General features: G+C 32.3%; 1 protein-coding gene across 1 annotated transcript in view; it reads left to right on the forward strand.

The window, feature by feature from the left end:
- LOC124369110 (mitogen-activated protein kinase-binding protein 1) overlaps positions 1 to 18403 on the forward strand; it is a 193556-nt gene that overhangs the window by 165718 nt on the left and 9435 nt on the right. Inside the window, 4 exon segments of the mRNA XM_046826862.1 lie at positions 5925 to 6037; positions 7057 to 7198; positions 10942 to 11038; positions 17027 to 17232. Coding sequence (XP_046682818.1) covers positions 5925 to 6037; positions 7057 to 7198; positions 10942 to 11038; positions 17027 to 17232 — 558 coding nt within the window.

Below are 18403 nucleotides of genomic sequence, written 5' to 3' on the forward strand. Positions count from 1 at the left end.
CAAAGCTTAACGAATGTTAGCAGCATTATCATTTTTAAATTGTTATGAAGTTGATGGAGAAGGTTTTTTTCAAGCAGATCTGACAGAAAATGAGACAGGACTTCTATATGGCATCCCAGAAACAAAACAATAGTTAATGGCATTTAAAGTCACTACAAAATTCACAAAAAAACCTTAAGGGGGTTCGGTATGCCCTATCCTTCCCATGTTAATTTGGCCAATTTTATGTACCTTTTTCTCAGAAACCTTTAAAGCTATCATCATCAAACTTTAGGACACTACTATTTAGACCTTTGTTAACATTTAGAGCGGAAGACATTATAAAAATCTATTTTAAATTTTTATTAAAAAAATTATAATTATAAATTATTTTACAAAAAATTAATAAATTTTTTATTTACAACAAATTAAATAAAAACTTCTTTTTTTTTACTTTGTTCCGCTCTAAATGTTAACAAAGGTCTAAATAGTAGTGTCCTAAAGTTTGATGATGATAGCTTTAAAGGTTTCTGAGAAAAAGGTACATAAAATTGGCCAAATTAACATGGGAAGGATAGAGCATACCGAACCCCCTTAAACAATAAGATCATGACTATCGCGATTTGAGACCAGAAAAGTATTCGGCTTGTGGAATTCTTACAGCCAGGGATCACAATAAATTTAATGTAGATGGCTATTGTGAAACATTAAGATGGTACGGAGAGCTATTCAGAACAAAAGAAAAAGAATGTTCACTTCTTGAATTGTGCTTATACATAACAATGCCCGTCCTCACAATGCTGCTCTCACAGAATGGCTTCTTTACGGGTTTCAATTGAAATTTTTTACTATCTAGCCTGTAGACCTGACTTAGTGCAGAGTGATTTTCATTTGTTGCATGAATTGAAGAAGTGTCTAGAAGGGCAGTGTTTATGACCAGGTGACACACTCCTAAATGCCATGGAAACCCATCTGAAGTGGCAGGCAGTAACATTTTCTAAAGAGGGTATTTGAAAGTGTGTACCGCCATGTGACAAAAGCCTCAATTTAAATGGTGTTTATGTTCAAAATTAACCTTTTATGTATTGAAATTTTGTTAGTAATTTTTTTTTTTTATTTCTGCCATTACTTGTATAGCACATTGGGGATTGAAAATAACAGCCTTTTTATTGAGTTATTTTAAAAGAGAAGAAGAAGTTTTAATGCCTGGAATAAAACTTCTTATCAAAGTCATATTTATTTAACTTTTTATGTTCTATATTTCATAAAATTTCTACTATGTGTTAATAAAAAAAAGTCTACAAATTTTCGTTACTTTTTAATTTGATCAAGCCTCCATAGTTAACTTTCAACATACATAAACAGTTATTTATCTGTGTAGTATAAAGTAATATTTTCGGTTTGTTGTGTTCTTTTCTACAAAGTAACTGTTGTGTTTGGTTACTGATGCCTCAAAGGCGAATATGGTTGCTACTTTTTAATGTATCAGTAGGCCATCCAAAGCCGTTGGTTATACCAGGCTTTCTCTGTGCTGTAAGAATTTATTATTTTATTGAATTTAAACAGGACATGTAAAAAAGTATTGAAATACCTGTACAAAAGTAATGCTATTTCTTGTTTTGTTTTACAATAAAGCACTTTTTCATTTCGTTTCATAGTTATCTTGCAACACGGTTGAAGCACTCATTGACAAGTGAGAATTTGCTATAAGTCATTCTGCTACTTAAATATAAAATTGCACATTTCTTGTAATTCCATGTTCCGATGTTATAAGTTGGGTTAATAAATGCTGGTCAGCAACTGAACCAAATTATTTAGTTTTTTTTTAGTTCTGGAAATATTCTTGTTTAATAAGAATGTTTTAAACTGTATTAACATGTGGTTTGTGAACTTGATATTGTCTTTCACTATTAAAATGGTGTTTTAAACTTAACTTTTGTGTTATATGTGTTACAAAATGTCTTCATAATTCCAATAATAAGCTAGTGTAGCAAATCTTGGATCTAAATTACTCACCAACACATTTATTTTTAATGTCATGTAACAAAGAGAGTTCCATTTTGCCATACCAATTCTTCCTATTAGTGCCATTGATTTGTATGGGTGCCATTAATTAATTTCTCTTCTTGATCTTGTATAAAGTGTTTAGTAGATATTTTACCAATATACATTTAATTAAAAAAGGTATCCTCATTCTTCATAATTTTTTGAATATTTTATGTTATAAGCATAATCGAGATGGGAAAGGCTGGAATGAGATGAGTAACACTATTGGGTATACAAGCTTATTTAAATTACAGCTTAGACCAAAATATTAGCCCAAGTTTAATCTTAGCCTAATGAATATAATTTAATTTTTATCTGTAATAAATCTTTGTGATATCTGCTAAAATCTTACCAATATACTTTAGTAAACATACTACAGTACGGTATCTACTATTGGATCAGTAATTACAAACAAACAGTTATAAAGAAAAATCCAAAAACATTCATTTGTATCATATATAAGACAATCAAAGAGACAGTTCTTTTACTCTGTTTAGGGAGCTCAAATTCTTACCAATGAGGTGGGTGTTAATTTATAAGATTATACAGGTGAATACTTTGTTACAAAAATGTTTATAGCAATAGGTATGTAACAAAGAGTCCTGTAAAGAGGCACAAAGTTCACAAGCAGCGCCTTCAGAACTCTTTTAAGTTTCTTGCTCCTAAACTCCTTACTTGAAATAAGAAAATTAACTTCTATCATTCTACAAACAGGATTTTTAGATGGGGTAAAACATATTTAATGCTAATGAAAACACTTTAATTTTATAAAAAAAAGCTTTAGATAAATAAGAGTAATACTTGTTGAGATAAAAATAATTACATCAGATTAATTCTGAGCATAATGTTTTATTTTACAGAAGCTTCAAAGGTTTGCAATAAACATTTGCAAAGTTATACCCTTGATTTTGAATCCTTCTGAGAAAATATATCATCCCCATGGGACAGCTTTGAACAGCCAGTATATGCGGTTTTACGTGGTTCATATATCCGCCACCAGAGTCATAACCATTGCTTCTCCCAACAGCCCCCTCTCCCGTAACCCATCGCCTACCCACAAAATTCACGCCCCTTTATGAAAGGCCTGCAGATGTTCGGGGTTTGTCAGTGGTAGTCTGAACGACTTGGCTCTGTCTACCTGCTCTCTTGCTAACAAGGCCTCTTGAAACAATATTCTGAGGTGCTTGTGCAAAATTCTTGTTAACTGAGTAGTTCACACAGTCCCCAAACAGCAACTCTCAGTCTGCGAAGATTTTGGACTTAATTCCAAAATCCGCTGTGTTTGCCACCTGGCTTCCACATGTCCTTTGATAACTCAAGAAGTGTTCTTAATAGTTTGGAATGAACTCTTGAGTACAAAGAGGCGGTGGCTGTTACACCCAGTCCCACATTTCATCCAAGAGTTGTGATACTTGTGAACTCAGCGTTTAGATTTAAGTAATAAATGTTTTTTTGTTTCCGACCACATGAATTTTTTTCTTCAATTGTTTTTCAAAAACAGAGAGGACGAAGTTCACAACGTGAAATGTTTCATCACTAGTAAAGTGAGACTCACAGATCCTTGAATATACTCTTGATTTCTTATGAGAGCTTCATTGGTGCAGTTTTCAGATGGCTGCCTGGTAAATTCATTGAGGCAACTATTTTTTTGAACTTGTTATGGCATGCACTAATGCCATATCCCGTGAAAACTTTTAAAAGTATTTTTAGTGGCATAGTTCAGTCGGCCTTGTTGCCCCCCAAGATGAAGAAAATATATTTAAACTGAAGCCTACTAAGATTGGTTTTATAACGGTCATAGAATTTGCAATTCAAAGCTAAACAGTTACTTTGTCTTTGATATTGGCATTTCACTACTTACCAAATATTGCATACTTCATTTTTTATAAAATGTTCAGTTAAAAATATAGTTTAACTAAAATTTCAAACTTAATCATTTAAAGAAAAGGTAGGATTAATAATAATTGTTACTTTTAACGTTATTCTGTTTGGAGACTATAAATTGAATAATTTTTAAAATTGGAATTAAGTTCATTAAACATATGATAGTTTTGTTATAATAGCATGTTGACATAGAATAGTTGATTACATTTAACAGGCTCTTTCAATTAATATTTCACAACTTTAGAGATCAAGATGAGATTTTTCACTGCTTTAGAGACCGGTGGAGTGTAGCCCGGAGGGTTTTTAAAAATAATAATAGACCTATATTCATTCTAGGGACACTTAAAACATCCATGTAAAATTTCAGTACAATCGGTTGAATAGTTTGCATGAAAACAAAACAAATAAACAAAGCCTCTTTCATATTTGTAATATTATTAAGATTTGTAAAGTTTGTGTATGTTATATAAGTAAGAAATCAAAATGTTTAAAGAAGAAATTGATATTTACCTTAGACCTAAGATTTAGGCTGCTTACATTTAAAATTAGCTTATGTCGATTTCAGTATTAAATTTATTAGATATAAGAATAAGAATGTATTTATTCCATCATCAAATAACAAAGGTAAACATATGTAAAAAAACTTGGAATGACTAGTCACCGCATCAAGTAAAGGTGACTAGCACAATGAAAATAAACAAGAACTTCTTACATCAAACAGTCTAAATATTACTTATAACCTAGCGGTCCGCTGCAGTGTCAGCACTTATTTATTTAACTGAACCAAAGTACACTTTACATTAATACGAGTAAGTAAAATAAACTAAGTAAACTATTCACTTCACTAAGTAACCTCGTCAGTAGGTGAACTAAAAACATCCAATACATTAAATAAAGCCAAACAATTGAATACTTAAAAATATTTACACAAACGCATATAAACTCTATTCCATATATCTACAATAGGAATTCGTTTTTAATTTTTATAATTATAGCTAATGTAATATTTCTACCAGGTCATTAATGTTGTCTTTATCAAACAGCCATGATTTTAATTTAATCTGAAATAGCCTTATGTTTTGACTGTTTTTTATGTCTATTAGTAAAATATTAAAAATTTTTGGGCCTAAAAATATAAATGTTAATATAAAATATAATATATAAATAATATATAAATATATAAATATAAAATATAAAATATAATATAAAAATATAAATGAAAATATAAATTATGTTCACCTACAGGATTTGTCTTACATTGCTCTTTGTACATGTTTTAATGTGTGATTTGAAAGAAATAAAGATTCTGATTCCTGAAATGAGCAAAATGATGTCCAGGGTTTGTTTCTAAATGATAAATTGTTTTTAAGTTCAAGTAATTTTCGAAATTATTTTGGTTGTGCAGAATAGCATGTGCAAATAATGGTCTCTCATGTTTGTAATGCCAACATTAGAGGCCTGTTGAGCACCTATGCTCATAATCAAGACGTATAGATGGTCACATGGGCCTGATCGCAGGGTTGCAACCTCAAAAGGGTTTATAACCAAGGGTTGCAATCAGCAGCTATGGCAAGTATGCACGCATATGCGGGGGTGTGTTTTTATCTCCCCACTGTTTAACAGTTCTAAACTGCACACGCTGCACTAGTTCTATGACACTTGATTTGGCGCTGCTCATCGGTAACTAATAGCGAGTGTTTCAAGTGTTAGCCATTAGGTGGCACATACGTCGAGGGATTTCAAACGGACACAACTTATAGCATTGAAAAAGTTATCTTCTCAGAAGGATTCATAATCAAGGGCTATACTTACCACAACAGACCATGCACTAGATTGCTATACTAGATTGCAGTTGGTGTAAAGTAATGGGACAGGGGTTTGTTTTAAACTGCCGTAATTACTCTTGTGTAATTTTATTATACTTCAGTAACTACTATATGAGGCTATTTGGTTAGTTATTGTCTTAAGTATTGCTGGTTAAGGAAGTTTAAAAACTGTGTTAATGTTTGGTTAAGGTGCAGCTGAAAAGTCTGTGAATATGAGAAACACAAGGAGCAGTGGGAGACACTCTAATGCTAAGAGTTTAGGTTCCATCATGAGAAGCACCTCGGTTGGCACCTTAAATCAGGTACGATTTGTAGTTAACACATTTATTATAAATGGTAGAAAGATTATTTTCAGCTAACAGCATTCTGTGAAACCCTTGTATTAACAGCAACAATTTCAATAACTGCAGAAAAATGCTCTTGCTATCACTTATCACATTGTTATCAGTCGACCATTTATAATGAAATTGACTAAAGCTCTCTAATAAAAAAGGGAACAGCTCTTATGCTATACTGACATTTTCAAAAGCCTTAGCTTCAAAAAGATGACTGCCATTTTATACTCTAAACGATTTCCTATGTTTATCATATTAATTCCAATATCCTTCTAACTCAGAAAGTTACTGAAGGAACCAACCAGCGTGAACTGTGGCTAGCACCTGCACACAAGCAAGCAACTGTTCCCTCTCTACTCAAAGCTGGAGCACATGGTACAGTCAGTGCCAAACAAACAGTTCTTTTTTTTAATTCATTTATAATTTATAAAAGAATATTTAACTTTTTATCAAAACTTAACAGGTCACCATTTTTATAGAGGTAAAGACATGCAAGTGATTTTTGGTGACAGGAAAGGTAGACATACAGGGTTCTGGTGGGTAGTGGGGAACAATGCTGCAGACATGAATAGTCTGCGATTCACGCTATTCATGCTAGCTGGCTGCCTCAGTAACCTTATCACTAGAGTTAAGCTTCCAACTGCAAACAAAACTGTAAGGCTTTATAAATTTTAACATCTTTCTTGACAGAGTTTTTATTCAGTTTTAGCTTTAAGGCTAAACAAATTTTTAGTTCAAAATTTGAAATTATTCGTATTAGTGTTAGTATAAAATTTGTTAAAGTATATTATCATGTTAACAGATTTGACATCATATTTTACTTTGGCTATGTATTTATTATAAAACACTTCCAGTTTTACTGAATATATTTGTATTGTAATCGATCAGTGATTTTAGATGGTATCAAAATAAAACTTTTCTAAATTAGTGAGTAGTTATATAAATATGTGCTTGTTGTAAATGTAAGTTGATTATGTCTATTTCAGAGTGATTCAGAGAGTGAACAGAGCCAGAGTCAGTCGATACGGCGAATGATGAGGCCCACTATTTCATCCCTGAACAAAGTCATATCTGGACAGAAGAGTTCAGTAAACCGGCGCAGGGGCATTACTAGCTCTTACTCCACTAGTAAGGAAATATTCAGTAAATTAAGTCTGACTGGTATTAATAGTAACCTCACCTCATTTTTACAAAACAATAAGTGAAAATGTTATTCAATTTTACCCTTGTAATTTTTACAGAACTTTGATTATGGTGTGTGAGGCTGTTGGAGGATAATCTATCAATCAATATTTATTGGTTTATGACATTTCATAACATCATTACATCACAAAAAACTGGAGCTTCGTTATATAAAGGATATTAAAGTTCAATTATAAAATTTACAATTTACACACTCTTATTTAGAAACCTCATAGTGTAAAAATTGTATTTTTATAACAATTCATTTATAGCACTAAAATAATTTTCACTTAGATTAAAATAAACTTACAGGAAATTTATTGAAATATTTTACAGCCATGTACACTATTTTTCATATAATGATAATTTAGGAGAGGGCAATTGAAGTCTGTAAGTGCAGTATCTAGTTTTTTAACTATGGATAATTTTCAAAATATTGTTAATTTTTTTAAAAATTTTTATGGATTAATAAATTTACAAATCAAGGCAATATGAAAGTACCTTTTTGAAACAATGGAGTACAACTAGTCCGTTTATTTCGTATATATATATACGAAAGGACTATTTGTAATATATATATTACAAATAGTCCTCGCAGTGGCTTTTTGCCCTTTAAAACAACAGAAGCACAACCCCATAGTGGCCCAAAGCACTATACCATATATTAAAAAACTGACTGAATGTAAGCAAAATAAACAACTTCATTTACTTCTAGAAAATTTGAATTGGAAATTTTGCCCAATGGAAAACGAAATTAATTAGGTGTTTTGTGATGTATTCTATATGGTTTTACTAGTTTAAATTATGATTTAAGGTAACTCCTAAAATTGTGATTCTGTTAAGATTATGATTCAGAATAGACTATTATGATAGTAAAATATTAGTATGGTGTCAAAGTACCCCAGGCACTTTAGTTGTAACTAAAGCAGTTTGTGTGAAATAACTTTGTACCCAACCCATTTCTGACATTTATTCTTGTTTTTGAACTGTCCCCAACACGCCCATGATAGCTAGCTCTCACTTGAGGTTTAGACATTGGAAAGAGTCGTTATTTAATGTTATCAGATCTTATCAAAACAAGATTTATTTCCATAGTACATTATTTACAACCATAATACATCATTTATGAGGATAAAAATATATTTTAAAATAAATTGACTACAAAGAAATAAAATAAAATGCTCTCATATAGGCAAACTTGCATGTGCATGTTATATACTTATTCTGTTGTATGTGTGATAAAAAAAGTTACACAATTTTAGATCTGTTACTTATTTAGGGGTGGGAAGCCTGGATCGTTTGATATTAAATAGTGATGGAGGAAAATTAGGATTGTGGAACTAACAATAAGATCTGAGTCTGTGGTTGGTTAGTAAAGACCCCATCCATTTTATATGGGTCCCCTACATAAGAGAATGCAATATATTCCATTTACAATCATTGTTTATCATAACATAAGCTTATGTTAATTGCTTTTGATTAGTGACAGTATCAGTGAAAAGTTAAATTTAGTTAATATAATTAGCCCACTTTTAAATGCGGGTATTGTTCATGGATAACCTGATTTAAAATTTACTTAGACTAACCATTCAGGACTAAATGACCTAAAACGGCATCATACATCATAAAAAGAAATTTACGGTTCATGATTATATTTTTGGCAATGTGCATGTTAAATAGGTAGTGAGTACTGTTTTCAAACTTAGATTTATTCTAGTAAAGATGTACAACTGGTTTGGTTCATAACAAGTATAAAATAATACAGAACCTTGTACTCATTTTGAACACAGTGTTGCACCAACTTATTGGATGCACAAAGTTTAACACCAATTGGGGTTTTCTATTTGTCCAACAAAGAAATAAAACAGTGTTTGTCTTTCAAGCTCTTATATTATTCACTCAAAGTTGATACTAAAGTTTATAAAAGAGTTTTTCGCTTGAAAATTTAATACTCATGAGTTAAACTAAATAATTTGGAATATGGTCTGAACATTTTATTTCAAATAATAATAGAAGTTGTCTCCACGCAAGTAATTCAAAGAAATCAGATAAACTGAAAATGCTTTACTTATGTATCTTTCAACAAAAATTAAAAAGTAAACTGTAATACTTCTAAAAAGTTTTGTAAAAATGCTGTCTTCCAAACTTCAAAATTTTAACCTAGAACAACATGTATTAATTTACAGACTGTTTAAAATTTGTCAATATTTCATAAGAGAATTTTAGTACAACACTTTCAGACTTCAATATTTAATTTAATACATTCTTTAAATTACTCTTTTATATCACTCTGAATGTGAAAGCAAGAATAAAAGTTAGAGAATAAGTATAAAACCAATCTTTTCTGGGGAAATATTTAGCTTTAGTTTTTGCCAACAGGTTCACATTTTATATTCAATAAAGTAAAAAAAGTATTTTAGAAACCTGAAAATATTTGGTCAAAAGGGGAGTAGGTGACTTAGAGAAGAAGATATCCAATTGGAGAAAGCAGAAAATCTCAATCTCTAATGCACACAACAAGGATGACGTTTAGAAACTAAACAAGAAATTACTAAGAGAATTTAGGTGAAGGAGAGGGTAGGGAGGACATAATCAGGAGAGAGAAGAAAGTAAAACAATTATTGACAATTGTATTTCTACAATGCAGACATCCGAATCAGCTGTTCTGTCTCTAATCTGCCTCGGGCCCCTGTGACAGACCAAGTTCATGGCTTGTCTGTCCTTATACCTGCACTAAACCCACAAGATCTGTACAATTATTATTAAGGAAATCCAACACATTTTTCTTTGAAATAAACTAATTTAATATCTTCTCTTTATATCCTAAAAATAGTGAACTTAATACCTCCATCATTATCCAGTCCGCCCTTAAGGATCTATTAAGTCATACAGCTTATTCTAATCACGCCAATGCCAATCAAAGATCACTGAACCGCTTACCAACTGAGATTAATTTCTGTTACAGACATTGTACGAAAGATATTAAAAAAATTGTTTACACATTTTTTTATAAAAGAGTGTTATTTTTATCTCCACACTAGCACAACTTCATTTAAGATTGTTAGAGTTCTACAAACTTGTCATTGTCAGCAGTGGCTTGTCATGAAATTAAGCATAGAGGTCAGGTTAATTTGAAATTCAAACAAGCTCCTTCATCGCCTCTTTATGTGGAAACTTGTAACTTTTAAACTGTCTTCTCACTTATACAGTGTCATTTAGAAAGAATATTCAGAGTGTAATTTGGTGGAATTCAAGTTTCGTTGCCAATTCTGTAGCGCCTCAAGTCTTCATTTTGGCACATCTTATCTTGTTTATAATTATCTGCCAAAGTGGTAAACTATTTAGCTCTGTAATCAGCCATTGGTTCTACTGTAAAGTGAGCCACAATTCCTACATGTTCCTGAACATCAGCAAAATGGTGGTAATTACTTCTTTAAAACTAATACTTTGTTCTTTTCCTATGGGTATTGGGGGTATTCTCTAAATAAAAGTAGTTGAACTCGCCTCTGACAATCTAGTGTTCAGTAATGTTTGCAACGATTGTGTTACAATAAAAATGTAGTCATTGAACACAAAATTTGTGGTTTAAGCTTTTATTGTCACTTATTTCAACTTCCTGCTATCATAAGGCAATTGCTAAGTAAACTACTATATAACGATAGTAAATAAAGTCGAACTATTGATTCCAGTGGCACTTAATAAACCAGACAACGAGGATTCAAGTTCTGAGGAAGGAAAAAATAATAGAACAACACAACCTAGGAGTTCAAGCACTGATCGGTCTGGGTAAGTATCTAAACTCAGTACTCTAGGTCGTAGTTACAAAATGTATGTAATACTACTCCTATCTGCAATATTGCTTTAGTTAGTTATATTAAATAATAGAGTATGTGTGTGTGTGTGTGTGTGTGTGTGTGTGTGTGTGTGTGTGCGTGCGTGCGTGCGTGTGTGTGTGCGCGCGCGTGCGCGCGCGTGCATGTGTGCATACTTTAGAAACAGAATAATTACAGTGATGTAAAAATTCATTATGTACTGTTTGTTAGGTCTCATTGTAATTTATTAGAATATTTGTTACATCCTTCAAATATTAATGTTAAAAATAAAAATTAAGTAATGAAAGATAATGCTAACGTTAAGTAACGTTACTTACCAATATTGTGTATGATTATATAACTGAAACACACACACACACACACACACACACACTCACTCACTCACACACTCACACACTCCCGCTCGCACGCTCGCAGGAGATTCAGTTTGAAGTATCCCATTTTCATATGTTAGACATATTAATTAGAATCATCTTCTGAAGCAAGATATTCTTTGCTTTAAAAGCTTATCTATAGGATTCTCGGCTTTTTGAGGTCAAAGAAGATCCTAATGGCCTTTTTTGCAGAACAAGGAACAGAAGTTTACCAAACTATTAGACCATATAAAAAATATCCCTCAAAAAAAGAGAAGTATGCTGTTTTAGCTGTATGATAATAACTTATTGATTTTATTTGCTTTATAATGTACAGGCTGGTGTTTAATTCTGTATTAATATTGTCAAGATGTGGTGTCCAGATGAGGTTTCCATCTATTGTCATCCCAAGGTATTTTGTTTATGTGTCTGTTTCTATATCAGGGAGAATTGGTATATCTTTTGCCCGCCTTCCAAATCCAAATTGTTTGGTTTGAGAAGGATTAACAGCCAAATCATTTCCAAAGCAATACTGATATGCCATGTTAAGAGCAGTATAGGAAGATATTTCGATGTCATCAGGTGTCTTTCCATTTAGAAGCAATGTGGTGTTGTCGGCATAGAGCAAGGGTGTGCATTATTCACCAAGATACTGAGACATATTGGTGAATAAGATGAAAAGAACTGGCACCATTACAGAACCCTATGGCACTCCTCTGTCTGTTAGTAAAAGGTCTGACCTCTGATGTAACATCTTTACTAGTATGTCAAATTTCCACAAATTGTTTTCTTCCTTGCAGATAACTCTCAAGTGTTATTTACATCTAGACTTTCCAGTTTCCCTATAATAAGACTGTGACTTAGGCAGTCAAAAGCCTTATTGAAGTCCAGAAATATTGATGTTTGAAGCTCGCCCTCCTCAAGATTTTCAATAACAGTCTCTAACAGCTTGATTATTGCAGTGGTTGTTGATTTCCCAGTTCTAAACCCGTGTTGATTGTTTGTTGGCAACTTGTATTGGGAACAGTGATTTAGAAGCCTTTTGAGAACAGTTTTTTCACATATTTTTGAAAAAGTTGGAAGAAGTGAACTGTAGTTAGTAAGTACTGTTTTGTCACCACCTATATGTTTTGGATGGATTTTTGACATTTTCATTCCCAATGGAAACTTTCCTTCCTCAAATGATTTGTAAAAATTGAAACTAAGGGAGGTGGTAATTCATTCATACACAGTTTTAACATTTTGAGGACATTTAATCAATTCCAGCAGAATTTTGGACTTAAATTTTGATATCACAGATATTACTTCTCTTTCAGTTGTTTTTGAGATAAGAGAAAAATGTTGCTTAATATTTATCGGAATTTGCAGAAGTAGTCTAAATGTTGAGAGGAGATGCTTTTGCAAATGTGGTCTCCGCTATTGTTGCAAAATGGTTATTGAGGCAGTTTTTCGTGGATTGTTTATTACTTCCTACCCCACTTTTAATCTAAGCACAGGGCACTCTTTCTTTTTATTCCGTGCAAAATTTATCACTTGCTATACAACTTGTGACTTGTTTTCAGTCCTTTCAATGAAATCGGAAAATGTCTTCTTTCTTAAAGCTTTTCTCAAATTTAACTATGATCTCTTTATCTCTTAGGTTTCCTGTTTTCTTATATTTATTCTGTGCAGTTAAATAGTAGTTTCTGAATGTGAAAGCTTCTTGGTCAGCAAAGTGCTTTGGTTTTTGTTTATTTTTAAACTTTTGAGTTTTTAAGGGACATGTTGAATTAAGAGCTTTGGGTGGCAGTATTAACAATGGAGCTGTAGGCCTCTTCTGCAGATGAAGCACAGGTGATGTTTTCACATTCTTCTTCAGAAAGAAGCATTTTAAGGTTCTGGAGGTTTTGTGGTCAAAGGTCACGGCGCAGGGTGTTGGGCCTTTGAGTTAAGCTTCCTAGGTTGAGAGTGCATTTCTAAGTTGTTTGGTCTGATAATTTTGCATTTACAACATGAGCATTTACTTTATTTGTAGTGATGTTTATGCAGATGCAGTCTATAAAGGATTGCGATTCCGATGTCATTCTTGTGGGTGAATGGTTGATCTGCTGGATTCCAACAGATGCCAGCGTTTCATTAAGTTTAATTGATTTTGGATCAGGTTTTAGTATGTATACATTTTTCCCATGATGATGAATGGAGTATTTTCTGCTTTTGAGTCTTCGATCGCTCTTGATATCAGTTGTAAGGCTTCAATACTGGAAGATATCTACGGACTTTGAATGCTCACTCAGTTTCTCCTCAACAAAGATCGCTACACCTCCTTTTCTACGATCTTCTCTACTATTGTGTGATGTTAATTGATACCCTGGTATTAGCTGTGCACTTTAAATCTGGTAATCCTATAGTCCATGTCCAAGACAACAATGTTTGGTATCAGTGTTATTGTTTCTAGGAGATGGATTAATGTATTGATTTGATTGCTGACTTTTTGCGTATTTTGGTGTAGAATACAATTGTTATAGCTTGTTTGGTATTTTTTGAGCATTTATGTTGTGAAAATATCTTGTTTTGTAAGGTTTCTCCCTGTTTTTTATTCACATTTTTACTAAAAAAGACAAGGTGATCTTGGAGATGATATTTTTTGTCTTGCTTACTTTGAAAATTTTCGATGGCTTATTTACAGTGGAACTTCTTCTGTTAACACAACAGTGTTCTTATGATTTTTAAATTGAAAGTTTTTCGATATTCTGTGTAAGGAGGTTTCATACTAAAGCCTCTGTTTAGCCTAAGAAGGGGTTCAGGGTTTGGCATGTATTCTTTGATCTCTTTTTGAGTTTCCTTGGTCAGTATCTTGTTCTCATTGATGTAGGAGATTTTAAATGGCTGTTTCCCACTAGAAATATTGTGTTATTTGTATTTATTTGCTTGCAAGGAAACACTAAACACGTTTGTCTTAGCTTTAGATTTTGGCCTTTGGTTTGGTGATGGGCTGTGTTGTTTACACTTTTTAGCAGCTTTTTTTGACAAAATTGCTTTTTGAGCATGTGTCATTTGCTATGGCATTCATCGCTACATCCACCTCATTTAGCTTATTACTGGGTTTTGACAGTTCACTTAGGATGGGTGCTGAGCTTTGTGAATTCCTAGTAGTCTCAGTTGTTTCAACTGTTTTTGTAATGGAATCTTTGAGCGTTTTTCTTCAGGATACTTGTTTGCCAATTTCCTTTTGCAGTTTAAAAATAGTCCTTTCATGTTCATGTAAAAGTTTATCTTGGTTATCAATATGTTGCCTTAATTTTAGATCATACTCTTCAAAGATAGCTTGCATTTCTAGACGAAGGTGCTTTACTTTATTAAGCTGATCTTGTAACTCCTTATTTTGTTGCAAGAGAATTTAAATTTGTTTCATATATTTACTTGCATTATTTTCTATTTCTTCTGATTTCTCTTCTAGTTGTGTTAGTGTCATTTTAAGCATGACGTTTTTCCAGCTTTTCATTTTCCTGTAGTAGCACAGACCCAATTTTGACAGCCATCTGTAGTTTTTAATCATCATTTTCTAACTCCTCTAGAGGAATTTCTAGGTTGTTATCTTTTACAATGGTATTATAAAGTTCTGTAATTGAGCTGTTTAAGATGTCTGCTGAAATTGTACAAACTTTATTATTTGGTGAGAGGATATGGCCTAAACTACAATTAGTACATTTCCATGTTTCAATTTGCTCCTTGGTCCGTTTTTTTTAAATCTTTTTCTAAGAGTTTTCACAACCTGCGTGATATTATTGCTCACATTGACCTGTACATTGAACTCCTGTGAATTTTACACCAATTCCACAAAAGTCGCAAGGATATTTTGATGGCATTTTTTTACATTCTATTAATATATGAAATGTGTGTGTTATGAATTTAAAATGAAGAATACATATTTTATAGCAAGGTTTGTCTGACTCCAATTGTTGTAATGTTGAGAATGGTAATCATTTAGTTTCTCTAATTGTATTTGTTAGTTAGAATAAATATTCTTGGTTAAATGGTAGCCAAGTGCCTTGTCAATGGCAGTACAGCTGTGGCTGTATTGCTGAGGGTCGGTGCTGACACGATGACTGGGTCAGTGCCCCAGTCACAGTTGGCAGCTATTTTTCAACGGTCTGAGATGCGGAAGCTAGATAATGTATTAAGCCACTTGTGTGTTGGCAATTTTTGCAACATCACTCACTGTAAGATTAACATGTATACACTTTGTTAATTTTTGTATTGAATTAAAATTGCCAGTAATTTACCTTTTTTTCTTGAGATAATCTTATTGAGTATAAAAATTAAATTTTAAATGTTGCATTGTAGTTATATGAAAAATTGCTTGTTCTAGGAGTGGTTAAGTAATTCTTCTTTAAAGTTTTAGTTTCTTGATCAAAATATTATATTTATTATTACAAGTGTTCCAATGTAAGATTTATGTGAAAAGTATAATAATTTGTTGGGGTATTACCACTTAGTACACTATCTTAGGAGACACTTCACTAGTAGTGACTGTAGTTAGTTGGCCATTTTATATGATTAATATGAATAAATATATGAACTGCAAGCTAAATATTATTTACAAAAATATGATAATTTGTTAATTTTTTTTATCTATCCTATATGTTTTCATACATAAAATACAGCTCAAACATGTTTTAGCAATTAGTAATTTGTGTACTGCTGATCACTTGTGAGTAGACCGTCGTCTATGAATAGACCACAGCAGACTCGCATTGATGCATGATCAGAAATATATAAAATACTAACTGTGTGTAAAATAGTATATAAAAACTACTGTAATTATTTTATGTATCTATATTTTACGACAATTGGTAATTTTTGTTCTGCTGATCAGCTGCCATAAGCAAATTGGCATAATTGTGATATTGTGAAATCATGACTTTCCAAACATATTTTAAGCACTTCTGTTTTAAGCAATTCATTATTTTGTAATAAAATACTTCAAGATATCAAGTATCAGAAGTACCCATCCCTATTAATATGGGATATTGAGTCTTGTATGTTAGTCTTCATTGTTTAAGTACATTATTGTAAAATAAAAAATTAAGTATATAACATAAATGAGAGTTAATTGTAATTAATTTGTATAAGTAAGGTATAAATTGTAATTTGTATAAGGCAATATTAAAGTGTAAGTTTTGTGCCTGAACAGCTTTTCATATGATATTTGTGTGTTCTATATTTATTGTTCAAATTGTTGTACATTTTTCCTTGTTAATGTTGTTTTATTTATATTAATGGAAAAGTACAAATATTGCTATGAATCTAGTAGAAAAAAAACAGTAACAATAGCATCAGTATTTGCATATTATTTTGATAAAAAACGTTGTAGCACTCAACTCAGAAGCTTGAACTTGACTGGAAAGCAATGGAGGAAAATATCAGGTTTAGTTTGGGGTACTCCTGAAGCAGAAAATTGCTTCACATTTTGCCATTCTGTGTTGTTTTAATTGATTCTACTTAATGGAGAGTATATTAAATTAATTATATAAATAAAGTAGCAGCTATGCCAGTGAAAAAAGGCAAATATGTTAATTGATTGACACTCTAAGCCATTTTGTATGCAGGACTTCGATTGGGGGAGCAGCATTACGTCGCCCAGTGACGTTAGGGCGCAGTGGCTCAGAACGTGATTTATCACACTCACAGCGCTTGTCATCCCGGCCCACCACCAAGGCTCAACGAGGTGCTTCAGGCATGGTTCGGTCTGCCTCCAATTTGGAGGATGCAACATCGAAGGCTTCGTACAAAGTTGATTTTGAAAACACACCAGGTAGGCATAATTCCTTTTTATAGGTCTTTTTAGTTCTTGTTCTATCTTATTAAGCTCATTTCCTTCAAGTACAATATACCAGCCAGAAGAACCTACAATGGATACAGAATAAACTGTTGTAGATCTGGCCAACCCATTGATGTGTAGGAACAGCACTAACTGTAAATATCTAAATATTGGTCTAAGGGGATGATTTAATTGCTAGGTCTAGTTTGCTGCGGAGGATGTTTGTTGTAGTGAGTAGGGCTCTCTTATTGTTTAAAGGTTTTGCCTGCTTTGACTGCAAGAAGCTGGAACAGAGAAAGTACTCTTTTTCCTAGATAGAATGGTTGAGATAGTATCTATTATCCTGTTCATGGTAGTTATGCCATGGGACCTAGGCTTGTGCTACCTCGTCCCCCGACCCACCCATAGCTGTCCTGAATAGTAGCTGTCACTGCGGGACCTTATAGGTCAAAATGCAGTAGAGGTTTCCTCAGTGGCAGTGTGTGTCATCCTACACCTGTGTCAAAACTAGCTTCTATTGATGTTCAGGGGAAAGAATATAGTTGGTTTCAATCATATTTAAAAGATAAAAACCAAAATAACCGAGATAGATTGGTTGAAATACCTCAATTGAATATCAATAATGTGATAAGAGTTTTCTTATTCATTAAATAAGGTGTCTCTACACCTTTGGGTTTTTAAAGGCTCCATATTGGAAACATCGGTATTTTTATCTGAAAGGGATTGCAAAATTTGAAAATGTATGTTTAAATGCTTATGATGCAACTTTAAGACTAAGTCCTTGGTCTCTTGATAACCTTCAAATATCAGCCTTTCTCAGCTTATCATAAGTTTAACACTTTTTTCAAACAAATAATTTAATTTTTAACCTAACCAAAACCAATTAATTATGTTTAGTTTAGTTTAGTATTAGGCAATGTAAGAATAAAATTAACTGTAATATAATACTTAACCAATAACAAAAGATGAAGTAAAATATTTTAGTTTAACTTTTTATAGTTCACTCAGTTGGGATAATATTCAAATAAAGTAATTTGAAAATTGAGTTCTGTCTCTGTGCTCTGAAAAGAATGGCAAAGCTATGTAAAGCTAAAGCTTTAGTCATTATACAGGGCTATCATAAAAGAATGGTGCGGTTTAGAACATGGTTTAAAGAAAGCCCGAA

This window comes from Homalodisca vitripennis, chromosome X (genome assembly GCF_021130785.1).
Source record: "Homalodisca vitripennis isolate AUS2020 chromosome X, UT_GWSS_2.1, whole genome shotgun sequence".
Classification (NCBI taxonomy): Eukaryota; Metazoa; Arthropoda; class Insecta; order Hemiptera; family Cicadellidae; genus Homalodisca; species Homalodisca vitripennis.